The following is a 27,715-nucleotide window of genomic DNA, read 5'->3' on the forward strand; positions in this document are numbered from 1 at the left end:
CAGTCTTATGCAGTCGGTAGTCCGGACTACCCGACCGTCAGCGGACTCAGTCTCTCTCTCTCTCCCTCTCTCTCTTTCTCTCTCTTCGTGGATAATCTCCCGTCCTCTCTCTTCCTCCCTTCCTCATTCCCCTCTCCCTCCCTGGTTCTCGCTCGCGCTCCTCTCTTCTCCACCTCCACCAGAGAGATCTGCGACGGTACAATCCACCACCACCATCCGCGGTGCCGCCGCCGCCGCCGCCGCCGCCACCACCTCCTTTATCTCCTTCTCCTCTTCCTCCACCACCTCCACCTCCTCCTCCTCCTTCTTCTTCCGTTTCTCTCTGCGATCCTCGCGGTCCACGCTCTTCCTTAATTCAGTCCAATGAGAGCCGCTCTTCGATTCGTCACACCCGCCGACAAATCTCTTTTCCACACACATTCTTCTCTGTTTTTCCTCTCTCCCTCGCCGTCCTTCGCTGTGGATCGCCGCGAATTTTCGAAAAAGCGACGACGGGCCGTTCTCCATATCCGCTCCCGCGACACCGATTTCTCCCAGACGTCCCCCCCCCTCCCTCCTCACCTCCCGCCCCCTCCTGAGTGAGCGAGCGGGCGAGCGGGCGAGCGCGATCGCGATCTCGCGCGATTGCGATCTCGCGCGACGCAAGTGCGTCGCGATGCGTCGCAGCAACGCGCCAACGTCGTAAACGTCGCGCGGGACACCGCGCGCGCTGCACATCCCGCGCTACGCATCCGTACGGAAGTGCGCGTCCTCCGCGCCGGATGGGACACGCCGCCGCTGCCACTGCCGAACAAGAGGAAGAAGAGGATCCTCCTCGTGGAGGACGGAGGACGCTTGTCGCAGCGTCGCGAGTTTATTTTGACGACGGTTCGCCGCCGCTCGGTGCGTCGTAAACATATTGTGATACACAGTGCTTGCGCAGGATTCCCCCCTCCCTCCACCCTCTTCTACCCGCGAGGAACACGCTCGTCGACGGACGCGCGGATCGCCGCTGCGCTTTAAATCCGCTTCGGATCCCCCTCGAGGGGGAGAGAGAGAGAGAGAGAGAGCGAGAGAGACGCGTTGCGGCAGGCGGACACGCGCGCGGGCGATTTAACGATTCGCCTCGCGGGATGAGGAGCGGGCTGCCCTCTTCCTAGAGGATGCGAGGAAGGATTTCGCCTCTCGCCGAGGAAACATGTCCCGCGGCGGTCGTCGCAACGCGCGAACCGGTTGCGCGCTCTTAAAATAGTTTCTCACGCGCGTAGGTAACTGGCGCTCGCGCGCGCGCACGCACCGTCCGCTCCCGCCGCCGCCGCTGGAACACGAGACGCCGCCGCACCGGAGAGTAGTGCCAGGTAAATATCGATCACCGGCTCTATCGCCGTTAGATAGATCCTCCCCTCCCTCCCCCTTCATCCCTTCTCACGCCGCCGCCGCTGCCGCGACGAGAGCGCGCGCGAGAAAGATCCGCCTGGATCGCGGCGGCCGGCCTCCTCTCCTGTGATCATGGAAAATAAATAGCTCGTCTCCAATTAAAGAGGTATTCGAAATTCGAGCGCGAGATGCCCTCCCCCCCCCCCCTCTCTCTCTCTCTCTCTCTCTCGATTCTCCCGAGCTATTATCGGCCGAGGAACTACGGAGAAACCCCCGTCTCTTTTGAGATCGCCTTCCTCTCTGCTCCTTCCCCGATCCGTCAAAAGATTCGTTTCTCGAGGAGAGCTTGCTTGTTGACGGAACACGGAGAAGTCCGATCAAACGAGAGAAAGAGAGAGAGAGAGAGAGAGAGAGAGAGAGAGAGAGAGAGAGAGAGAGAGAGAGAGAGAGAGAGAGAGAAAGAGAGAAAAGTATATTGGCGGAACCTCCAGGAGAAAACTGATCCGCTGCCACGTAATTGTTGCTCCTCCGTCTTCCTCTTTCTCCTCCTCGGAGTTTCCGCCGAGGCTCCGTTAAAGAGAAACGATCTATTTCTGCCCGAGGGGGGTAGATTGGCGTCGCGCACGGAACAAAAGCGATCGATCTATTTGCGACGCGGTTTTCGTGGAATCGTCACGCGATTCAGCTTCAGAGGTCTACTGAACCAATGTGCGCCTTAGCGCACTCCAAGTCACAATCGCTTAATTAAGAGAAAGAGAGAGAGAGAGAGAGAGAAAGACGCATATATCGGTGGGTGCACTCGATCACTTTTGCGAACGCGATTGCGCCAGCAAACGCCGGAATTAAGTCTCTCAATGGCGATCTATATTCGCGATGACGACGATCAACGTACGCACTTTTTCCATCAGTTCTCGCAAGAGCCGGCAGAAGAGACGCAAATGCATCGACGCGACGCATCGGTGTGCCGATCGATCATGCCACGCGGTTAAGTACACATCTTTTCGAGTATATCGTCTCTGTCCATCGAATGCTAATTCGATTAGCACCTGAATGCATCTATCGTTGAAACTCCGACCGGAGTCGAGAGACTTTCTCTGAAGGGAGTTTCGGGGTGGAAGAGTCTGACGAAAGTGTGACGGCGTTTTAACGCACGGAACATCGTAAATCAGAGTGATCGTACCTCTGTTTGTACCTTAATTAACATGAAACGCGACCGTTAGAAAAAATTTAGTATGATTACGCGATTGCATTTTATTTTGCATAAAAATGTTTACTCTATACTTTTACTATCCATATCTTGATATCTCTAACAAATTTCCTAGTAGCACAATACATTGACAGTACATTGGCTAATATTGGCTAAACATTGGTTATATTGGAAATGTATTGGCCAATGTTTTCCCAATGTAACGTCAATATTAGTCATAAAATATTGATTCCACAATTAAAATGCAATTAAAGTCCAATATGAAAAATTAATTGGTTCTACATTGGCCCAATGTTGAAGTAATATTGAAAAAATATTACTGCTTAGACAAATCGGCTAAATAAGGTGAAGCGTTTACTTTACAATATTGGATCAATATTTGGAATATTACCTTTACATCACTTCTCAATATTGTGCCAATGTTTTGTGCTACTAGGATTATCATGAGTAACATACAGTAAAATTTTTTTACAGTAGAACTGGCAGGTTATTATTACTAATTATAATTGTAAAAACGGAACACGTAACTATAATTATTTTACCATGCAATTATTATATTCACAAATACTAAATACCTTTTTTTATACACAGGGAAAACATTAGTTTAAAATCAACAATATTATTCTCATTTATATGCAAGAATGTAAAACCTTTAAAGAATTTAATCATCTTCAACAGAAACAACATTTCCTTATATAAGCAAGTTATTATCCGTTTAAGAATATCGAGTTCTTTTAAAAAAGAATTTTATATTCAAATTAAAAATGTTACACTCTTGCATATACATGAGAACAGCATCGTTGATTTGACACTGATGTCTCTTCAGAGGTATATATTGTTCTTCAACTTTCAATACCTCTAAACTTTTTTTTTCCCCTTCAGCGGCGTCACAATTTCGACTTTCGCAGAAATTGCACGCGAATAACTGCTTCGCTGTTAATCGACATCCTTAATAGCGCATTTAACGTTAAATGTGGCCGTTCCATTCCGACTGCCCCTTGTCTATTATTACGATGCTGCTCTATGTTATCATAGTTATGTGTCGCGGCCACGTTTTAACGCTCAACGCGCGTCGTAAATGCGGGGCTGTTCGATGACGACGAGCATACAGCGCCGCGCGCTCGATTTCGTTCGCCGAGCGTGAGAGGTCCGGCTCTCGTGTGCGCTCGGTAATTCCTGCAATAATTCCAAAAATAATAATACGGCCGGACGACATCGCGGTAAATGGCAGCAGCGACAGCGTAATAACGGCGCGGATGCTTCGATAACGCGGATATTAATGCACGAAGGAGGTCACCAGATGCGCGACCAGGCTTCGGGAAGACTCGACGGACGATCGAGTTTCAGCATCCGCAGAAAAGATTTCTGGACCTAATGGGCCAGGTAGCACGAGTAGACAGATACAACTGTATGCGAATAATATTTGACAATTCTTCATGCATAGTAAATTAAATAAAGACGCTATCTATTTTTTGCTACATTTGTGTTCTACAAAATTATTTTAATTCTTGCACGATGAATTCATCAACAAATATCTGTCAAAAGCATTCTACATGCATCCTAATAGGATCCATGTAGGAACCTAGAGCATCTAGAGTAACATTTAATCTTCTATTGTTGATTATGACTTGCTAGCACTGGGAAACACAGGGAGAGTAATTGTAGAGGATAGGGTAGGAGATAGGTTGGAAAAGCTACAATTACTCTCCCTAAGTTTCCCAATACTAACTTCGAATGATTTAGTAAATTTGTGATAATTTTATGATATTCTAGATTTAAGAATAGATCGATCTGAAGATAGAAATTTCTGATTTAATCTTAATCTTGTTTTATTTTTTCATATTATATGAGGTTGTAATAAGACTAAATATGTGCAGAATATTTTTTATCTTGGTATCAAAAATCCTTTCTGAGAGGACGGCATCCATTTCGGTCCGTCTGGCATCATTAAGTCGACGTGATTTCGCTATAGTTAATTTTAACAGAATTTCCCTAAAAAAGTGTCGTTTAATTATTCGACTGTGTGTCCGATTTGAAAATTGAATCTAAAAGATTAGAAACTATCGTCCTTCGTCGTCCAATCAAGGGGATTGGTGAGATTTGAAGAGTCGAACATTAGCTTGCGTTTAATTGTTAATAACAAAGCTGTGGATGAATATAGAACTTTTTTTATTTTTTATAGTATTAATTACATTATAAAGTAAAAGAATCCACTCAGAATTATTCCAGAGTGAACAATTTCGATGTTTCAAAATATGTAAAATATGAAATATGTTATACTTACGGATTTACTACGATTTCGGCCGAATAGAAAAGGATTATTAAGAAATCGCAAAAATATTTTTTTTGGCTTCCTTTTAGAGGTTATACCTGAAAAATTCAAGATAAAAATAAAATTAATAAAATGTCGTCTAAAAAAAAAAAACAAATTTTTTTTACACTTTTTGTTTGCTAGACGCCATTTTGTTAATTTTATTTTTATCTTTAATTTTTCAGGTATAACCTCTAAAAGAAGCCAAAGGAGAGGAAATATTTTTTGAGATTTCTCAAAATCTTTCTCCATTCCTACCAGAATTATTATAAAACCGTAAATACAACAGTTTATATTATTACATTGCGACACCGAAATTATTCACTCTGGAATGATGATTTGATCCACTCTGAGGATTTTTTTACTTTATAATGTTGTAGTTAATATACTGTAAAAAATAAAATGTTCTATATTCATCCATGGCTTTGTTATTATTATAACAAATCAACGTAAGCTAATTTTCAACATCTTAAACCTCACCAGTCTCCTTAATCACGTCTAACTCTTTTTAAAAGTATTTAAAAAGAAGTTATATGGGTGTGATATGGTAAAATACTCCAATCTGCGAGTTATTGCGTCATGTCAAAAGCTACGGGTATAAGACTGGCCTTTTCGCGAAATTCGACTCCGATTCCATCGAATTCTCACTGCAAGGAGCAACTTTGACGCTTCTCTCGAAATCGATTTGAGTGCACAAGTTGATAGACTTTTTCAGCCGTGCGAATTGTGCGGACGCATGAAACGTTGCAGTGAATAAAAAGCGAAGATTAAATTTCTAAATACCGTCCGGAAGTTATTCCCCAAAATATCTTCGTTATGTTTCTTAGCTCGTGCGTTTAGTTTACATTTATCTCTCGTTGGTTAGCGATCTCTACTCACGATTTCTTTCGCTATACGAATTCCTGCTAATAAAAAACCCGGGAAAAATGTTTCATATAAAAACATATATAAATATATAGAAAATATGTCCATATATGTTTATACTAGTTTTTGTTCTTTAGTAAAATTTCTGTTTGACACAAAAAAATAATAGTCATACTGAAAAGATCGAAACTAATTAAAAAAATAATTTTTGCATTGCTTCTTTCAAAAAAGCTATGAAGTATGAAAGTATGAAAAATTGTTTATATATAATCATATATATTCATAGGGATTATCTTTTCAAGATGACTATTATTTTTTTATATCAAACAGAAATTTTACAAAAGAAAAGAAACTAATATAAACATATATGGACATATTTTATATATATTTTATATATATGTTTTTATATAAAACACTTTTTCTCGGGAATAATTTTTGTTTTGGTTTAACTTGCTTTTTATCTTTTTTCTTTTTCAAGATAAATTGGAAAAAGATAAAGAGAATACGTTAAGCCGAGATCACAATTAACCTACTTTGGTTAAGACGGGCGAGAAAGATTCATTCGCGTTTAAAGGGTTACGCGACCTCTGCACCTGTGCGACGAAGGCGGGCGAGGAGAGGAGGGGGGAGGGAGAAGAAAGAGAGAGAGACGGAGAAGCTTACAGCTTCAGTAGTAACAGAAAATGATTGGAAAGTCTTCCTCCGCGCGAGCGCGGTGTACCACGTAGGTAGAGATACCAGATACTTGCCGCCGCCTTCTGCGAAGGCGATTGGTGTTTGTTATTGAAGTTATTCCATCGCCTCGGGCCACAGAACGAGAGGCGAGGCTGCCGATCGTGAGTACCAGCAGCGACGGCAGCGGCGACGGCGGCGACAGCACGCCTGTCCCTGGATGACAAACATCCACATTTCGCTTGCGAGCTGGAATTTTTATTAAAACCTTCCGATCGCGCCCGTCTCCACGTATACGCGGTGTCCCGAGCGCACCACGCGCGCTCGTTCATATACGCACCTTACGCTGTCAGTCTCTGAAAAGAATGTAAAAAAAAAAGGGATCTAGTTGGATTGCTCGCGACGAATAGGGTAAATGTCCCAATTACCGTCGCTTCGAGCACGCAGCGGCAGTCGATATGCTTATTTGGTGGACTTTTGAATGTATAATAATATAATATTAATGATTTTTTTTACATTGAAAGGAAAATATTGTTGACTTGACAGAATTTTCCAACTAAATTAAAATTTTGTCAGTTCGTGAATTTATGCATTTAACTTAAATACATGAATTTCAATTTAAGTATTTTTATAGTTAATTAAAACATTAATATAAATATTTGAATAGACAAAGTGTAATTTAGTTGGGAAATTTAGTCAAATTAACCTTTTTTTTTTCTTAGTGTAGATTCGCACTGAAAAACCCATCCGTTGATATTTCATCAAATAATTCAAAATTATAGTAATGAATGAATATATAAAAGTTATATATTCGCTGAGAAATTGGATGATAAATATGTTAATCCTTTCATCAAATAATTATGATTGGATAATATATTTACTAATACAACTTCATCGGTAACAAATTTAATCGAGTACAACTATTTTATCGGTTGGAAATATTTCTTAGTGTATAATAAACATTATTTCTTATTATTACTCGAGTAAAAACTTTACACTCCAAGAAAGTATTTTGCGTTCAAAGTGATCCTTCCCCTAATCTTATATACTAAGCTCAATGTTTACAACATATTTTTTTTTTAATAAAGTAAAGCATTTATCGCAAACTTAAGATAAATTATTCTTTTTTCTTTTGCATTAAGAGCAACATGTCTTATCTAAAAAAAGAATATGTTGATTTGAAGCAGAGTGGCTTCCTATGTGCAGCACAAAAGAAGCAACGAGTAGTGGATTTCTTTATTTGTAAGAATGTTTAGACTATCTTTCTCTTAATTTTGGGAAGGAAATTCTTTTGAGGCTTAAATAAAAGTAAAATCTTCGAAGATTTAAAGAATTCCATGTATAACAAAAGTTTTTTTTTTGAGTAAATTATCTATAAAAGCAAATTAATTTGAGTAAAATATCTATAAAAGCAACAAGCTTATAAAATTGGCTATTTATACATATTGAAAGAAATATAAAACAAAAAAGTGAATTTATGAACTACTAGTTCTGTCAATCAATGTCTTGTATATTACTACCTCTTTTCCCTCTTATAATTACTGCCAAACATACCTAACATTGCTTTTCTATTTACTGCTATACATTTTTTATGTTTATAGTCTCGGTTTAACATTAAAACTTTTTTGATACATTCTTATATTTTTTATTCTAATACTAATACAATTGATACAAATAATAAACGGTGGTGAAACAGTTACTCTAAAACTCTAAATTGACAAAATATGGAAAAGTTCTTCGATTTCGAGAATTGTTAAATAATTAGGGCTATTACTTCTGTGATTTCTATATAAGCTTCGAAAGAACTTAAAACTTTTAAGTTAATTCTGAACCTTTGAAATTTCAATTACTTTTGAAGCTTTGAATTCAAAAGTGACAGCCTTATTCAAATAACATATTTATCATCTCGATATGGTATAAGGCCGTTTCATTGTTTTGACGAGTATACACTGTAAAAAAATTAATTTAATAATTACTTTAATAAAAACTATTAATTATTACCCAATAATAACAAAATTCAACAAAAAATGATTTTTTTAACACCAGAATGCAACTAATTGTTTTGTCTACTTTTTTGACTATTGAATATGAATCCGGTTCTTAATTTTCTTTAGCTTCGTCATAATTTTGAGAAATTTGTAATTTAAATTGTAAAAAGAGATATTTTTATGTATGTTGTTATATTATAATGGTAGATGACGATTGAAGAAATTCTATTACAAAATTAAATGTGTTGTTGAGTCCTCCACGAAAAAAATTTTTTTACAATTAATACAAGATTAATTACCTAATGGTTAATAAGATATTTCTGATTAAATATGACGTAAAAGCAAAATTTCTGTATGGTTTTTTACTAAAATTTAAACAATATTTATTATTTTCAACCAGCAATAATTTCATCATTTTGAATCAATTTTAGCATTTAGGTTAATGTTATAAAAAAACTTCTATACAAAAATTTTTGTAAAAATTTGGACCTTTTTTAATTTTAACATCCACTATGTTAAATACATTGTGAACTCGTTAATTTTAATATTTATTAGTAATCAGCGACCTAAAAATTACTTAAGTTTAAATTCACCTCAAAAAATAATTTTGGTGTACGTGGAATTCTCTAAATCTTAAAGGATTTTATTCTTATTTAGACCTTAAAAGGATTTTCCTTGCAAAATCAAGAATAAAATAGTATAAACATATCATTCTTACAAAATATACAAATCGACTATTCGTTGCTTGTTTGTGCTGCATGTAAAAGGCCACTCTGCTTCAAATCAATTTATTCTTTTTTATATAAGACATCTTAATATAAAAGGAAAACAGAATAATATATTCTAAATTTGCGATGAATTTACTTTATTAAAAAAGAAATGAGTTTGTTGTAAAACATTAAGCTTGGAATATGGAAAAAATCACTTTGAACGCAAAATACTTTTTTTGAATGAAGAAATGTAGGTAGAAGCTATTTAATAAATTATCAATAATTTGATAAAATTCGTAGGTTTTTTCGCAATGTAAGTAGCCTCTTTTTACAATTTTAATCAAAAACATTTCTTAAATTGTGACACGATAAAACGATTTAAAAACTAAATTTGTATTTAGCATCCAAAAATCTACAGAAAATAATTAGTTTCTTTCTGGTATAATTTTTCGTTGAACTGTGTAAATTTGATTAAAATTATATTACCAAAATTAACTATTGTTTAAGCTTGATTATTAGCTTGATCTAGACTTGATTTTGGCTCGGCAGCTTTTTTATTCAATTTGCGACAATGGATGTCAGAAGAAATTCGTCAAAAATTTTGCATGCGAAAATCCCTGACGAGTGCTTTGTTACACGGGATGCTTGGAAGTTCACACAAACTTTTAACTAAATTTGACCTGTGGGGACTTGAGGCGCAGAGTAGTTTCCAAAATATGCCATAATCCGCAGTAGCGATTAGCATATATAGCTGTCCCTTTTATAGAAACCGAGAGGAATCTCTCGACGAGACTTAAAACCCGAGTCAATATGTTATCAAGTGGAATGCAATTTTAAAAGGGGATTGTCACAAAGGATACAAATTTGACACGCTTATAGCAGCGCCAGCCCCCGTTAGTTTCATCGCTTACCATTCATCGCCGCTGACGAATGGCCTAGCTGTTGTCCGAGCAAGTCGTTAAACAGCTGGATCACTCAATTCGGCAAAAATGACCATAAATATTTTCGAAACTCTTAGATTCTTCAATTCGGCACACGCATCGATGTGTATCTTTGCGTATGAATTTAATTGTCATCTACCCCGAGAGAAAGAAAACCGTCGTGCTTCCCACTCGAGCTTCCTCGATCGGGATGAAGGTATTTAAGCGAGCTTGAAAACTGCCGAAGTGTGACTGCTTTTACACCGGCGCGTAAAAGACCATAGATAATTACCTGGACGCCATCGTAAATCGCTCCGCGCGGTGTGGTCGATGCTCCTTCATTTACGAATGACCTGGGACTTCGTCTCGAACCCACTCGAGGTGGAGGGAGAGGGGGGAGGGCTCTCCTACCTTAAAACTACAGCCGTCCCTCCGTCAAATCCTGGTGATTAGTCTGCCGTAGGAATCTGCCGCGGTGGGTCCTGTCATTCGGTGGTGTTCGGCGAAATGAAGAGCGGAACGGTGAAGCGCAAGATTGAAAAGTGATTTTCGAAGTATGCGGAGCTATATTTGCACGGCGAAGGTGTACAAAAGCAAGAGCGTGCGTTAAATAAAAAGTACATTTATCGAAGAATGAGATATTGGAAGTAAAGCTTTGCGGAAATACGGGGGGGGGGGACTTGAACAATGCGAGACGTAAACGTAAAAGTATGTAAAGTAAGATGTAAATACGGAAGTGTCAAAAGTATCTTCGTGCTTCAAATATACATGTGAAGAAGAAAACGGGAAAGTTATACGCGAGAGAGATACAGCCGTTTGAAGAAATCGAGCCCCGCTAGACGCAGACCTCGTCTATCCCAAGACGATCGGGAAGATCGAGATCGTTCAGGTTGTTACAGCTCCTAATACTTTTCCCAAACGTTCGGTTGACTCGTTTAAACATAACTGTTTTGAAAACGAAATATAAATAGAAGAGAGACGGGCTATATGTAAGATATAGCGAAAGAGAACAAGCAGTTTTATTAGAAGCGAGTTCTTTAAGAGCTAAATAACAGTTTTAGATATTTATCTGGTTTCTTTCTCTATCTTGGAATTAATTCCCCGTGACGTTTAGTAGCGTATTAATAAACGGGAGATGTGGAAACGTGTGTGGAAAGCGAGCGTGTGAAAGTCGATTGCCAGCAGCGACACGTATATGTACAAGATCGGGCCCGGTCGCGCCTTTTTCAATCACCGCGCCGCGTGTAACAGGTCGTTGTAATGGAATTCTTTTTCCAATAATAAGTCACCCGCGATATCGTAGGACGCGATTATGCGCGATATAAATAGATTCTTAATGGGCGCGTTCGAAAGGTACAATTATTGCGCGAACGATCGTTTTGCATTCGATTAACGTCGTCTCCCTATCCTCCCCGTTATCCTGGACGGGCATTCAACGCTCGCGGGAATAATTTGCGCGCGCACTTGTCGATTTGTAAGGAGACATGATAACTTGGAAAAATGAAGAGTATAATATTCCGTTACGTTCATGCTCGGCAGTCATAAGCGCCTACCGGAATAATCGCTTTCTGCAACGTGCTGCAAGTTTCTGCCTTTTGACGATTTACCCGTCTGCTTTCCTTTACTTTTTAATAGAAGTTACAATAATGGACACGGAGATTCTAAGCGACACACATCAAGACGGACATCTTAAATATTGTTAATTGAGATATTTCTTGTGTCCTGATTTTTTGACGCATTTGGATCTTGTGTTGCCTGCGATATATCTTTAAGTAATAGAAGATAATTCCTTACACTGAGAAAAAAATATTGTTAATTTGACAAAATTGTCCAACTAAATTAAAATTTTGTCAGTTCGAGAATTTATGCATTTAACTTGAATGCACAAATTTCAATTCAAGTATTTATATAGTTAATTGTAATGTATAAATACTTGAATAGACAAAATTTAATTCAGTTGGAAAATTTAGTTAAATTAACTTTTTTTTTTCAGTGTAGTAACACAAAACATTGGCACAGTATTGAGAAGTATTGTAGACACAATATTCTTAATATTGGTCTAATATTATAAAGTTCACTTTATACTTTATATAATCAATTGGTGTAGGCAATATTAAATCAGTTCGATTTAATATTGGTTAAGCATTGGTTTAACATTGGACTAACTAGATTATACAGTTTTCCATATTGGACATTAATGGCATGCAGTTTGGAACCATATTTTATGACCAATATTGGCGTTACATTGGGAGAACATTGAATGCAATGTTACCCATGTTTAACAAATATTAGCCAATGTACTGTCAATGTATTGTTACTAAGATTTTCACACGGGACGTATTTTAATTTTCACAAGAGTGTAACTGTTTCCCGTTTACACTTTTGCTTATTTAACTATAAAAGGAATCCGTTTAATTCTAAACTCATTTTCATACCTCGCCGTAATAAACGAGCCCCGGAATTTCAGCGGCACAGTTAATTCCTTTCATGCAGGAAGCGAAATCACTTCCACAGTAAAGAGACCCCGAATTCGCGAAGGCTTAAATAAATGAGTTTAAACGGTGACCTCGGCGTTATCCCTGGAACGGAGAGGAGCAGCATTACGCTGATTGCTCGGGTTAGCACGTTATATAGCAGCGCTCGCTGCCAGGAGACTGAAATTTCATTCTTTTTAGCACGCGTTCCCGCTTAATGACACCCTGACTCACGTTCGTGAATATTCTTAATAATCTTAATCGGCCCTCGTCTTCGTAATGCCACGCTGGGACGAGTGACGCGGGAACAGGGAAACGTATATAATCGTATACCGTCCGGCATATCAACGAATAGACGAATAATAGTCCGCGTAGGTTCATGCGTAGGGAAAAGCGCACATAAAAATCACGTGAACGCAGCCACATAACTTTCAGCGGTAATATGATCGTCAAGTGGTTCTGTGGTTTAGCTTTTAGTACCAACTCTTTGTAAAACTTCTATAAAGTTTTAAAGGAAAAACTTCCTATGTAAAAATTATTATATTTTGGATTACATTTTGCAGCAATCAATACACTCGAAAATATTTGAACACATTTGAAAGCATTCCATTCTCTCATATTTTTCCCGTGTACAAAATTATTAGATTACAAAAGGGACGCAATGATGGAAAACAAAAGATAAAAGTTAGAAAATAAAAAGAGCGACGGTATATTATACATTCATGATAAGATATCGCAAAAGTCCCTAGTTGTAAATTGATTGTAAGAAAAGAAGAAACAATTAACATTCTATTGCAACTTCAAAATAAAATCTGAATTTCAAACCGTTTTTGAAGTACTCCATTCTTTTTTCAACAGAAAAGAAGAATACGATCTTATTTTTAAAATTTTAAATATATTAAAATGAAATTGAAAATAGTAATAAATCAAGGATTAGAAAATGTGTTAATATATATTATTATCAAAACAATTTTATATTATGCTTTAAAAAAATGACTATTATAACAATAAAAGATTTAATATTTTTCAAACTAACATTTACGTTGCGTTGCGACAAAATGAATAAAAACTAAGAGTTTTGTTTTATGACCAAATCTGAAAACAATTCATTGAGTTTGATAAAAAAAACGTTTCGACGGTTTGACCAGTTATACTTGATATAGATATATTTGAAAAGGACCATCTGGTCTTTTTCAAATCTATATCAAGTATAACAGAAAATATCTGGTCAAAACGTCATATTTTCCATCAAACTCAATAAATTATTGCTAGATTTGGTCATAAAACAAAACTCTTAGTTTTTATTTAATATTTAAAATTTAATATTTTTTGCTGAAATTTAAAATGATTAATTTATATATATATATATGCAAGATTATCATTGTTTTATGTATAAAAATATAATTTTTGGTTTATATACGAAACACCATGATTGTGCTAAATAAAACATAATAGTTTGAATTTTAATACTAATGCATATATTGCAGAAAAAAATACTGATGGATTTCCTTAATAATTCCTCGTTTGTATTTTTTATTTTAACCTTTTTATTTATATAAAAATTTTTAAAAAGTGTATTTTAATATTAACTTTTGTTTTATTTATAACTCGATTAAATTCTGATAATCTTTGTATTGATTCTCTTTTTATAATTCTTTTAATTATTTACAGAAAATTTTAAATAACATTTTATACAATTTTTATTTTATTTATATATGACTTGCAAAAATTTATAATTATAACTTACATTTACTTAAACTTCTTCCTTCTTTATGTAATCATAAAATTTCTTTTATTTAAAATATTTTATATTTTATATAAATTATTTATATAAATTATGTTTTTTTTTATTTAAAAAATTTATAATGTACAAAACTATCGAATTTACTAATAATTTAAGTAATTCGAAGTTGCCGAGCTACACACTAACTCAAGTCTTTTATTATTTGTGTTCAGCACAATTCCAAAACATTTTATTATTAGATCGAAATTTTATCATTTATTTACACATCTATTTTCGAATACCCTCATTGATCTTATCTTCCTTTAGAATACATAGAATACTTGTGCACAGAATATTTTACAGCATTAATGTAAGTTTAAGTTCAACAAGACAAAACTAAGTTGAAATTATTCGAAACAGGATGACGAGTTGGAAACAGGAGCACGTGTTGTTCGTCGCGGTCGCCGTCGGGATTCTGTTGCTGACGACCGCGACGAAACGCTCGGAAGCATGCAACGAGGCGATCTGCGCCAGCGTCGTGAGCAAGTGCATGCTCACGCAGAGTTGCAAGTGCGACTTGGTTACCTGCACCTGCTGCAAGGACTGCTTCTCGTGCTTGAGCTATTTGTATGACGAGTGCTGCTCATGCGTAGGTAAGACACTGCCGAGGATATTCGAATCCTGTGCTTAATAATGTTGGCTTATCAGATACATTGTTACGGAAAGAAAATCCACCCTGGTATTTTTAGCCCAGAAAAATTCTCGAAATTTCTAAAAAAAAGTTTTTTCTCTGTTTTTCTTTGCTGTATTTTTAGGGTATTTGGTTTCTTTCTTTTAAGATAATTCTTAAAATTTTATTATCATTTCTGTCAATGGTTTTAAGATTTCTTTTACGAGCTTCTAAGAGTTTTGAGTTAAGAGTAAGAAAACGATAAGAAGTACGTTAAACTCAGATTAAAGTTAATCTACATATATATTAGTAGTAATAAACATTAAAATTAGAAGAAGATAAAAAATAAATTAAGATAAAGTATCTTAGAAATAACGTAGAAGAGCGTTGTAAAACCTCTTAAAAGTGTAATTGTAACAATTATATATACAAAGTACATACAATGTCGAGTGACTCAGACAAAGCAGGAGGAAACTGGATAAAACCAAGATTTAAATTGTTGCTGCTCTATCAATCTCTCAAACAAAAATTTCTTTTAAAAAATAAGTTAATTTTTAATTAATTAATTAAATTAATTCTAATAGTGATATAATTAATATAATAATATAATTTAATGTAATAAGAGAGTAATAACAGAGATTTTTAATTAAGAGCAAAGTATTTTATTGACTTGTAAAAATTATCCTGTTAATTTATTTTAAGATAAGAATGAATGAGCCCAAGAAACTTTAATTTACGCTAAATCTTCAATTTTTCAAATTGCGAATTAAAAATACAGTTTAAAATGGAAATGGACGCAAATAAAAGCATACTAAACTGCTCAATAGTAAACACCCTTAATTGCCTGCCAGCTGATTAATAATGATCCATAAATATTTATAAAGTCAAAAGAATTAGATACTGTTATACATATAACTTCTGAAATGTCTCCGCGGAGATCATTGCACCGAATATTCGTTATAAATTTCCTTCTGATCAAAATAAATCGTTTCGGAGTAATTGAAAATTTCCTTTGAGCTTCTATTAAGAATATCTATAAATCTTTTAAATATCTCGATAGCTTGAAACATATTCTATAAAAAAAATTATAGTAATTATAAATGATTAAATGTTGCTATTAATATTGCTAGTAATTTTCAATTTATCGGAATGTATACGTGAGAGGGAATGAGCGGGTACTCAATTTAAACCGCCCAGAGTCAGTTTTATCCTACTTTCCTCCAGGAAAAAAAAAAATAACGCGAATAATTTCCAAACATCCTACACAAAATGATGTAACACATTTCCGTGGGTGTGCAGATCTGTGCCCGAAGCCGAATATCACCGACAATCCGTTGAGCAGAAAGTCTCACGTGGAGGAATTCACCGAGCCAGTGCCGGCGCTCTTCCAAGCGCTCACGGCCGAAGCGGATCCACACGAGAGATGGCTCACCTTCACGTATCCGGTAGACTTCGACATGTCGGTCTTCACGCCGAAACATGAGAACGAAATGAAATATCATATGCGTAAGTATCGAAATTGTACCATCGAGAGAAAGCGCACGGTTGCCATTCGCGTTCGGAGAACTGAGAAGCTGCTGAAACCAGAAATTGGTCGACCGGTCGATTACGCGTGTGACATAATCGATCCGATCGTCACGAATATTACGTTGCTAATTGGAAAAAAGTAATTTTTTCTGGAATGACATGATGTAGAATAATTTGTATAACGAAATGAATATTGACTGGTCGATAATATTAAAGATTATGTGATAAAAGTTTGATAAAAAGTTTTTATGTTTTCATATCTCATATTTTTAAGAATTTTTTATACTTGATATACCAGGAAAATATAGACCTATGTGTGAAAATGTAATTGATTAAATGTAAATGATTAAAGAATAGTCTGTTTCGAATGGTTGGATCTTCATACTGATATTTTTGTGTACTTTTACATACATTTTAAAATTTACCAAATATATATGTATATAATAAATTTTATGAAAAAATATAGACTTTACGCTTTTGAAAATTGTTTTAATTTCTATTAAAAATCAAAAAAATCTTTCGAAAAGATTATAAAACTATTACATGTAGAAGTTTTACAACGTTTCGACAATTTTACAGAAAAATCTGAAAAATTGTATAAAGGTAGACAGAAAACTTCGAAAAATTATATGAAGAATTGTAAGAGAAATTTAAAGAAAACCTTTCAGCGGAGAGACATGAATGACGTTGATCAAGTGCCACGAATTAACGAATTGCGTTTCGATCGGCAGAAACCGCGAACGGGGAGGAGCTGCATCCGCTGAAGCCGAACGTGATGACGGTGAACTGCACGGTCGCGTTCATGGCGCAGTGCAACTCCTGGCACAAATGTCGGGCGTCCTGCCAGAGCATGGGCGCCTCGAGCTACAGGTGGTTCCACGACGGCTGTTGCGAGTGCGTGGGCGACACGTGCATCAACTACGGAATCAACGAGTCGAGATGCAGGCTGTGCTCGCAGGGAAAGGACGATCCGGAATCCGCCGACCTGAAGGACCCGCAGTACGACGATTACGGTCAGGATGAGGACGAGCTGGGCGAGGACGTGGTGGATTAGCGATGGATATGTATTCGCGACATTTTCGTCGCTTTCCCTCGGCACATTCTTTCCGTTCCAAATATATACATATGCATGAATAGATGCGATGAGGGGAGAAACGTTCGTGGAAGGACATTCCGACGGCAATGATGATTGCGAGATTCATTCTTTTTTGTGAAGAATTCATCGTTTTATCGTTACACGATAAAAAGTGAGATTTTATTCTAATCTCGGTACGCTTCAGGTTTTATCCTTAGGAAAACCGTCTAGGGTTTACGATGGCAACGAATTAGTAAATCTCCGATTTAGAATTACCCTGCACGGGCGTGTGCCTCACTATAAATTTGACCCTTCGAACGTTCGGCGATTCGATCAAAACCGACTTGGAACAGTTTTGAAAGTCGATATCGTGATGGTGAAACTTGCAAGTGTAAATCTCCCAATCTCAGAGTGTCGTCCCTTCAAGAAAGGGCTTTCGTAATGGAACTTTATAATTTAAGAACGCGAAGTCGCCGACTATCGACAACGTGGAAGTATAATAAAATATAATAATCTACGTGTCGTCCAGCGCAAACGCGACCAGGCGCGGTCTCATTGGAGAGGCCTGGTCTTTGTATATGTGACTGCAAGTATAAGACAGTATAATATTGTAAATGTAGCTTTCCTCTCCCGTTTCTTCTTTTTTTTTTTTTTACTAAGAAATGCACTCGGTCAACGTTAGATTATTTGTACAACATCGAAAATCTTTATTATCACGTCCGTGCCATAAAATTGTACATACAACAAATCGCTCTCGATCGGACAGAGAGAGAGAGAGAGTTAGAAACAGAGAGAGAGAGATCGCTTTACACATGCGGGATCCCTCTCGAAATTTCTCTGGGAAAGAATATTCTCTGAACGTTACAATACCGCTGATAAATTTCCGGACATTTTGTGAAATGCGGACATGCTGAACGCCCGTGGAAAGTTTCAACACACTTCCGTATGATAAAGTTTAATCTCTTATCTCGTTTCAGGATGTTTTTTATATCTTTTTTTATATTTTACATGTAAAGGCTATTTAATGCTTGTAAAATAAGCACGTAAAAAAGGAATGATAAATTAACATCTTCGAAAATATATGAAAAAACATTTAAAGTAAGTAATCGCAGAGATAGGTTAACGATTCTATTTTATTAGACTTTTATTTATGTAATATATATATTGAATATGCAGATATATCGAATTTTATTTATGTAATATTGGACATGTATGAGGCGTTCGAAAATTTACAAGCGGTAGAGCACTGCGTATCTCTAATATAGGGCAGTTTTAATATACACGCCAGCAACGCGATTGGGGCGAGATAAGACGCGTCGTCTCACAAAGGGGGAAAGAAATAAAAAACCATAGTCAAAACTAATGTTGCAACGTATTATTAATTGATTAATTAATTTGTTGTATAAAGTTCGAGAGTATTGTTGATTTTAAGCTTTCAAAATACTTAAGATTAAAAAAAAAACTTTAAAAGGTTTAAATTTAAGAATATTCTTGAAGAGTTTCATGATTTTCAAATAAAATATTTTATTATCTTTTAGATTTTTAAATTTCATTTGCAACTTTTGGAGATCAGGCAATTTTTATTAGTATTTAATTTGATTCATGTCGTAAGTAATTTTTTTATATTTTATGATTTACATGTATATTTCAGCTTTAACCGTTAAATATTAATTGGATAGTAATATATTAGTAACATTGGTAGATTAAATAATATTTGTTTTGGTCATGCCTTTTTGTTTTTTTCCCTCTATGCGCGTCTCTACGAGTGGAATGTGATATGCTTCGGGATCGATTTGGATAATGATATTTAACGAGATACGTGTGCGAAAACACTCTTGAGGTTCGCGCTGTCCGAGACGCGCGACGGAGCGCGGGAATAACGATCGCATGCGCGTGCATTTTTTTGGTATCGAGTTGGGAGTTCAAGAACGAAGAGTAATCTTCGTAAGCGAGCGAAACGATACTCCTCAATTGGATCATGCGTACATCTGTATATACGAGTTTTAACAACATACAGAACGTCCATTTTCTAAACGCAGAGACGTAGCTGCACACTTCATAATATTTAATAAGTTAATATAAATTCTTTAAATATGATAGAACTTTTAATACTAGAATTACCAAAGTAAGAGTTAAATAATATAATATAATTAATAATATAACTGATTCGTAATTTTTTTTAAATCACTCAAATTTATAACATTTGTAGATTTTTTGTGACTGTAATTGTAACATGCAGATGATTAAATTGATCAAATTTTCTTTCTCTCTTCGTCCCTTTCTCCCAAAAATTACGTGCATAGTATACTTAAGTAATTGACATTAATCGGTAGTTCTAGTGTTAGAAGCTCTGCATACTTCATGGCGCATGTCGTACATACCATAAATATTACGAAGTGGGCAACTTGTATAACGTTCTTTATATATTTTTTTATCGTTAGTTGCACACTCAATGCACGTACTAACTCGCGCCGTCACAAATATACCAAACATGTATACATCACAAATAAAATTAATCGCAAGTAAATTTTCGGGTCAACAAGTCTTAACGTTGCGGTAACGATTTATTTTTTGAATCACTGGACCATTCAAATCTCTCTTCGAAAAATCTTTTCAAACATATATATCTTGTGAAAAAAATAACATGTAGAATAAAAAATCATTTTTATGCAAGGTTCCGAGACTTCGTTTCTAAAAAATGATTTCAAATTTATTTTATTTTCTAAAGATGCATAGTAGAGATATGCGAATGAAAGTCTTTTTAACGTCGAACTGGAACAAATTAAAAAAATTTTTTGTTTAAATTCCAATCGAATTAAATAAAAAAATTTTACCCGAAATGAATTAATGAATTAAATAAAATCATTGAAACATAATTTTAATTAACAGCATAATCACTGTGTATGATAGGTTAAATTTTAATATATAGATAATAAATATTTCCATACTACATAAACATAATATCGATGGTATGATATAAAGTAAGTTTAAATATGATTTTATGAAATCATCAATATATGTTGTTTATATTCGAAATTTTTAAATTCAAAATTTCTGAATCATTTAGAATCCAATCACAAAGATTTAAATTCGAATAAGAACTTATCTGATTCAATTCGACTCGAATTCGAATAGTTCGCAAATTTCTAGTGCATGGGTATTGTATTTATTTAAAAATACTCCTTAGAAGTTGCTTCGTTCAGTAATTCATGGTTCAGTAATCCAAAGGTTGAATTATGTTTTTGGATACATTTCAAATGTGAAAATAAAAGTGTCGGGTATTTAAGTAGGTGGATGTTCATCTTGTATCTCATTACTCTCCGGCAACTTGATGAAGGATAGATCGCCGCCACTCCACATCGAGTACAATTGCGATCTCGTGCACTCCTAAAATCAACGACGTTTATGCTGTATGAGAGAGAGAAGAAAGAGAAGAGAGAGAGAGAGAGAGAGAGAGAGAGAGAGAGAGAGAGAACAAGTGAGAGATTAGTTCCTGGTAACATCGAGGTGTCATATACCGTAATAGGAGAGTGTAAAATAGAAGAGTTGCAACGCAGCGAGTGTCATTCATACGCCATTCATTTATTTGTTTTTCAACTGCATGCGCGTCCTATATCATCTTTTAGTGTTGCGTCCACTGAAATGTAATAATACTGGAACGCGCACGGTCATACAATTCTTTGTTAAGAAGTTAAAGAGCGTCTTAAGTGGTCTTTATCTTTGTTAAGGCTGTAGCGTGCATGCATAATAGACAACAATAGGAATCGTATAACCTCAGGAAAAGTATATAATATAATATATATATTAGATCTATATATTCTAAAACCTGAATAAATGATGAAACTTTTAACAAGGTTGTACTAACAATAAGAGACAAAAATGCCACACTTAGAACTCTTTTTGTCCGATCACAACTCTAGTAATACAACACATTACCAATACACCAGCTAATATTGGCTAAACATTGGTTATCAGGAGTGCATTGACAAATGTTTTTTCAATGTAATGCCAATATTGATTTTAAAATATTGGTTCCTAATTAGGATGTAATTAATGTTTAATATGAAAAATTTTAATGATTTAACATTGGCTAAATAAGGTGAAGCGTCCACTTCACAATATTGGAGATACTGCATTTACATTTCTTCTCAACATTATGCCAATGTTTTATGCTACTAGGGAAGCATCTATCTACGTTCTAGTATTATTACATTTTAGTGATTGCGTCTCAGTTATTTTATTTAAATCTTCTACATTTGTTACACATGCACGCATGCACGCACGCACGCACGTACGCACGCACGCATGCACATACAGAATTTACTTGTTACTCTGGATCACGAAAGAATCCGAGATTTGTGAAAATGTCAATGTACAAATACTTCGTTTTTATTACAGGATAGTTAGTGTTTTGGGAGACACCAGTTTAATAAACTTAGATTTACTAACACTGTACTTTATCTCTTTCCTTTCTTCTCTTTCTCTCCCCCTTCCTCTCTCTCTCTCTCTCTCTCTCTCTCTCTCTCTCATTCTTATTCTCCTTCTCTCTAACACAATGAGAAAATAATTGATCTTATTTATTTACCCCGCCACCCGCGCTTTCTGAACCTGATCGGCTGTGCGCAGAGACGCAGGAGTCAGTCGATGAGCTGCTTTTGCGAGACGGCAGTGTGTCCGCTGTACCTTCAAAGAAACGTTCGATCTGAGACAATCGCGCTTGAATTTTTTTGGTCGAGCCTCTTAACGTCAGCTCTCGAAAACGTTTCAGCGGTATGAAACGAAATGTTCACAATCACGACGATTATTTACGCACTCACCGGTTTCGGTTTCTCTATGATCACAATGGGAGTGAATGCTGTCCTTGCTGTCGCCGTGACTACCGCTGGCACCGCTCTGTTCTGTAGCAATATTACAGACAGTGTCAATCCCTCCGTCATCTTCCATCAGTTCAAGGGCTGCTTTATCATCATGATAAACGGCGATGAGAAAGAAAATCTTACCTGAATCTCTATGCTCGCTGTGAACGCTATGATCGCTATCACGGTGCCCGGATTGATCGGAATGATCGCTGGAGTCCTGGGGCCAACACCTAGGTGAACCTATCCTACGCGATCCAGACCAAATGGCGGAGTCGTAATTCGAGTCGAAATTGCAGGTCGTCAAAGTGACGCCCGGGATATGCTGACTAGTGTAAGCCGAGAGTTGATTGGACGGTCGAACTCCTGCACAACGTACAATCTTCGAATCGTAAGATTCGGGAACGCAAAAAAAAAACAGGATAACTATAATTTATATTTAGCCCACCAAATTTGCCCTTTCGATTTTATGAAGATTAGGTGTAATTATAAAGGAAAGTAGAGGCGTGCAAACCAAGCACAGGCAAGGTCTTCATAGTCAAATCTATTCAAGGTATTCATAGTCAAATTTTATTTCGACCGTTTTAAGTGATATCTTAAGATGGTAATAACGGATCTGTAATTAGTTAATGACATCTTAACCCAACATGTTGGAAAAAATGTTTCATATAAAACATTTATTATATATATAAAATATGTCCACATATGTTTATATTACTCCCTTTTCTTTTGTAAAATTTTTGTTTAATATAAAAAAATAATAGTCATACTGAAAAGATAGAAACTAATTTAAAAAATAATTTTTACATTGCTTTTTTTAAAAAAACTAAGTATGAAAAATTGTCCATATATAATCAATATATATGATTACATATGGACAATTTTTCATACTTAGCTTTTTTAAAAGAAGCAATGCAAAAATTATTTGTTAAATTAGTTTCTATCTTTTCAGTATGACTGTTATTTTTTTATATCAAACAGAAATTTTATAAAAGAAAGGAGACTAATATAAATATATATGGACATATTTTATATATATTTATATGTTTTTATATAAAATATTTTTTCCCGAGAAGTCAGTACTTAAGTGGTCTCAAATTTAAAAATCGACTATGAATACCGGTCTAATTGAGTTATAAAGATAATTATACTAATAAATAGGCATTAAATTAATACATGAGTTACAATATCATAATAATACTTTGTGCATTTTATTAGAAAAATATAATGCAACTTTAAATTTGGTTCTAAAGTTTAATATAAATTCGTGAAATATTAAAACAAATTTGCGAAAATAACTGTTTATTGGATACACAAATTTTTGATTAGTTTACTAGAAGTTTACTAGATTTATAAATAGTAGAAAGTTTTAGAAATTGATAAACAATCAAGCGTGAGAATTGGTATACACTACAATACAAGATTTGTCGTGCAGGAGATATAAATAAAACAATCAAAATAGGTGATTCAAAATTAATTTATCATTCAAAAATTTCAAATTATTTAAATTTGCATTTTTTTTTAAATTCAAATTCAAAATATTCGCACACCTCTAAAGGGAAGGAAAGTCATTCTGCAAAAGTACTGAATAGCTCGTATTCGAAATTGAGGGTTGACCGTCAGATAATTGTTTCAAATCTTTAATTTCAGAGAGATTAGAGTTCGAAATCGTACGAGTTACTACAATTTCTGACTTGCACATTTCGCGGAGAATTAATCCCTCGCGAACTTCCTTCCGCTACGTAAAATCGTACATACGTTGTCATTGCAAACCGTCGTGGGGAACTGAGGTTTTGCTACCTGGCTTGCAAGACAACAGTTGAATGGCTTCCTGGAGACCGTCCTGACTAGCCATTGATGTTTTCCACACAGAGTCGGGCGTGGTCGATCTACTGCGATCCTGCTGGGGTACCCTTAACCGTGACCTCGCGTCCTGCCGTGGCCACTCTATAACGTGCTTGCAGTCCCAGGGCATCGACCAGCGTCTCATCGTGCTCTCGGCGGACTCGCCCGACATTTCCGCCGCCGCCGTTTCCGACCATCTCCTCTGAACCTTGATACATACACGTAACCGAGGATAACGCGTTTATTATTATGAGGTACAGTCGTGTTGCAAGTTCTCGTAAAAAATATTAATTACCTGCAGAGGGAACAACGAATACGGCAGAGGGGATCTTCGATAGTTCTGCGTGGATTGCTGGGTGGACGAGGAGGAAATTGGCGGCACCGGCGAGCTGTAAAGACGCTCGAAGCATTGCTGAAGCGCAGCGATGTCGCAATCACCGCTACCGCTTTGAGAGCAGGAGCACTCTGCCATGCCACCTAAATAGTTGCAATCAACAATGAAAAATAGAATATTCTTAAGATAGACAGATATAATTGTTAATAACTATACTTTTTACTTTAAATCCAACTTCTATGTAAATATGCATACAGAAAATATCAATTCTAATGTTAAAAAATTACTGAATTATTAAAAAAAAAAAAAAGTTTTCTTAATAGTCTTAAAATATATTCAATACAAATTTTTGAAAAATTTATTTAAAAACTTAAAATAAAAAAACTCATGTACAGGAAAACAAAACAAACATAGAAGAGGGTACAATTCTAAACAAAATAAAATTTTCTAAGCTTTATTTGATTTCTTTGTGTAATGTCGACAATTATTATATTTGTTCTTGTTAATCTTGTACTGCGTAAAAGTCATGTGTGGAAAAAATTTTTTTTTTAATCAAAAAAATTTTTTTATTCGTAGGTACAATTTCGAATATGAAAGTATTCAGATATTATAATTTACTTCTAAATAGAATTAATTTTAAACATTAAAATTAAAACAAATTTGATTGTTTTGTTTTAAATTTATGATAGATTTAGATAAACTCATAAAGTATTTGAAATATAAGTAATATAATATTTACTTACATCAATAAATAATATACAGTATACATTTTTTTAGTTGATATAATTTATATCATACATATTTTATGAGAGAACAAGAGTGCATTGTTGCACGTTAGAGGTAAAATACCTTTTAAAAAAAATTACTTATTTCCTTTTGAAACAAATATTATCTATAATAAAAAGAAGAAAATATTTTATATAAAAGTTAAATGGTTTCAAGAGTACTTTTTAATATTAAAAAATTTTTTTAATTTTTTATATCCTTATCACTAAAGTTTTTTTAAACACCATTAAAAAATACTCGACGTTTTAACGATATTTGCTTTAAAAGAAAATAACTAATTTTTTTCAAAGATGTGTTTACCTCCTTAATGTGAAAGAATGCACTTATAAAAAAAATACATGTCTCTTATAAAAAATGCATGTCTTTTATTTTTATCTATGTTTGAACATATTCAAAGCTAATTAAAATCAAAGGCGGACACTTGGTTGTTTTCTTATTAGTATTTTCTTAAATAATCTTACTTTAAATTGATTTATGTTTTGATAATTATAATCATTGAAAAAGAGTTGTGTATTATATTTTAATATAGACTTACCCAAGCACTCGCAACAAGCGACGCAGAACTGATATTGTAAGTTTATGAATGTCAAGAGATTTTCTCTAAGAATATCCTGAAAATGCAAAAGTAAAACCCAATTAGTTATGTATCAATACTCAACAACAAGAAGAGTTTGATTGAATAAAAGTAGCTAATTACATGCTTGTCCCCATCATTGTCGCGAGACTCATGATCTCTCAGAGCAGTGATAACATGATTTTTAACAGTGTTACTGGCTATGTGTGTAGCTCTCGCCAATTCTTCCCATCCAGCCAGACATTGGCCTGTCAGACGGCATTGTGCTACTGTGTCGTGCACGGAGAGAAGCGCTTGTAGGGATTGGGCTAGTTTAGTACCAGCTGTACATAGGCCATTAAGTGTCTATAGTACAAGAGACAGTATTTTATTAATGTGCGATGGCATGACATGAGTACTATTATTAAAGGCTTATGATAGATGTAAATAATTGTAAGGCCCACAATTTGTACTACTGCTATTTGGAATAATAGTTTATATAACAAATATTTCAAGATATTTATATTAGTTACATATATATTTTACTGTTTCCTTTTATATAATATAAATGAACTTACACTACATATTATTTACATAATAACTATGTGATGTTTCAATATATAAAACTTAAACATTGGAACTACATAAATATGTGTATAAAGTTACACATGTTGCACATGTTATATAAAGAAATAGCTAGTTATATATCATGGTTATTTTTGAAAAAAGAAGAAATTATAAAATATATAACTATGCAATGCAACTTTTATTTTATATAAAATATGATATGGAAACTTATAGCTGTTATATACTACTGTGTCGACTGGATGATTCTATGTTCATTTCTATGTTCATCTGCTACAGCAGATTAGCTTTAATATTCGGTTTATTAAAAAAAATTTTTTTTACTTCTATAATAATAAGGAAAATCGAGATTAATCTTCGTTGATAGAAATAAGTAAAAATACAACTGGACTTTACGATATCTTACAACCACATACACCAGATACATTTACACTATTTTGTAGATTGGCCTTTGAGTATACTGACCTGTAAGTACATCAACCAGTTACCGAGGCATTCGTTTATCTCTAACTGACCTCTTGGAATCTGACCGTCAATAGACTTTGGCTCCGTGCCACCTTCAGCCATAGCTGAACCCTTTTAGACCAACCGCTCGACAGAGCTCATCGTTGCCTCACGCGCAAACATTTCGAGCACGCAGAAAGCAGATACGATGTACACTTAGCCGGGATTCATCGTGCTAAAGTATTACAGAAATAACAGCCTCGTGGCAAGCCAGGAACTGACCGCACCAGCGTGGTGCAGATTCCTCCTAAAAGAGAAAAAAAGTAGGTCATACGAGGGACGAATGATAACGATGAACGTACTGCCCTTAATTAACAATAACCTCGGTACTCACATCGCTTCGATCGAATTAACGACCCGAGGATCGAACTATCGATTGTCCCGTGGGAAAGTCATGACTCTCCGTACTGACACCGGCGCCGTTCCTCCGGGTGTTCGTCATATGAGACATCGAAGCACATTTGTCAAAAATCGGCTGTTGCAACGTCGAACAATGACGATAGGGTGTGCACACACTAAGTAAAAGCCAATCAGTGTGGCACTGTGCATACGGACGTGGCTTTTCTTGTGTAAGTGATGTTGCAGCGGCCGATTTCTGACAAGCCTGTTCGGAGCCAAATCATCAAATCCAATTCGCAACAACCGTCCCCACCACAGCAACGCCCCCTCCATCAGAGATTAGAGCCAATAGTAGTGGCTCTAGGCCCTAGTGGATGGGATGTTGCTGTGGTGATGGTGGTTGTTGCGAGTCGGAG

General features: G+C 35.6%; 2 protein-coding genes across 6 annotated transcripts; one reads left to right on the forward strand and one right to left on the reverse strand.

Annotated features, from left to right (window-relative positions):
• On the forward strand, positions 1 to 20,020 carry LOC105833232 (twisted gastrulation protein homolog 1-B). 4 transcript variants are annotated; one of them, XM_036284268.1, is made up of 4 exons: positions 1 to 882; positions 14,646 to 14,878; positions 16,195 to 16,401; positions 17,154 to 20,020. In XM_036284268.1, exons 2-4 carry the CDS (start codon positions 14,647 to 14,649, stop codon positions 17,474 to 17,476), a joined length of 762 nt encoding a protein of 253 aa, XP_036140161.1. In that variant the 5' UTR covers positions 1 to 882; position 14,646; the 3' UTR covers positions 17,477 to 20,020. The 4 variants fall into 4 exon arrangements, with proteins under 4 accessions (XP_036140161.1, XP_036140156.1, XP_012530252.1 ...); XM_036284263.1 differs by having other exon boundaries at positions 3 to 1,337; XM_012674798.3 differs by lacking the exon at positions 1 to 882 and adding an exon at positions 6,797 to 6,821.
• LOC105833230 lies at positions 18,184 to 27,659 on the reverse strand. 2 transcript variants are annotated; one of them, XM_012674794.3, is made up of 10 exons: positions 27,295 to 27,659; positions 26,922 to 27,207; positions 26,016 to 26,237; positions 25,854 to 25,929; positions 24,494 to 24,675; positions 24,154 to 24,406; positions 22,498 to 22,719; positions 22,315 to 22,395; positions 22,083 to 22,180; positions 18,184 to 20,884 (listed from the first exon to the last, which is right to left on the reverse strand). In XM_012674794.3, exons 2-10 carry the CDS (start codon positions 27,021 to 27,023, stop codon positions 20,780 to 20,782), a joined length of 1,341 nt encoding a protein of 446 aa, XP_012530248.1. In that variant the 5' UTR covers positions 27,024 to 27,207; positions 27,295 to 27,659; the 3' UTR covers positions 18,184 to 20,779. The 2 variants fall into 2 exon arrangements, with proteins under 2 accessions (XP_012530248.1, XP_012530249.1); XM_012674795.3 differs by having other exon boundaries at positions 22,083 to 22,174; positions 27,295 to 27,658.
• Between the last annotated feature and the right edge of the window lie 56 nt (positions 27,660 to 27,715).

The sequence above is a fragment of the Monomorium pharaonis genome, chromosome 1, assembly GCF_013373865.1.
Source record: "Monomorium pharaonis isolate MP-MQ-018 chromosome 1, ASM1337386v2, whole genome shotgun sequence".
Taxonomy (NCBI): Eukaryota; Metazoa; Arthropoda; class Insecta; order Hymenoptera; family Formicidae; genus Monomorium; species Monomorium pharaonis.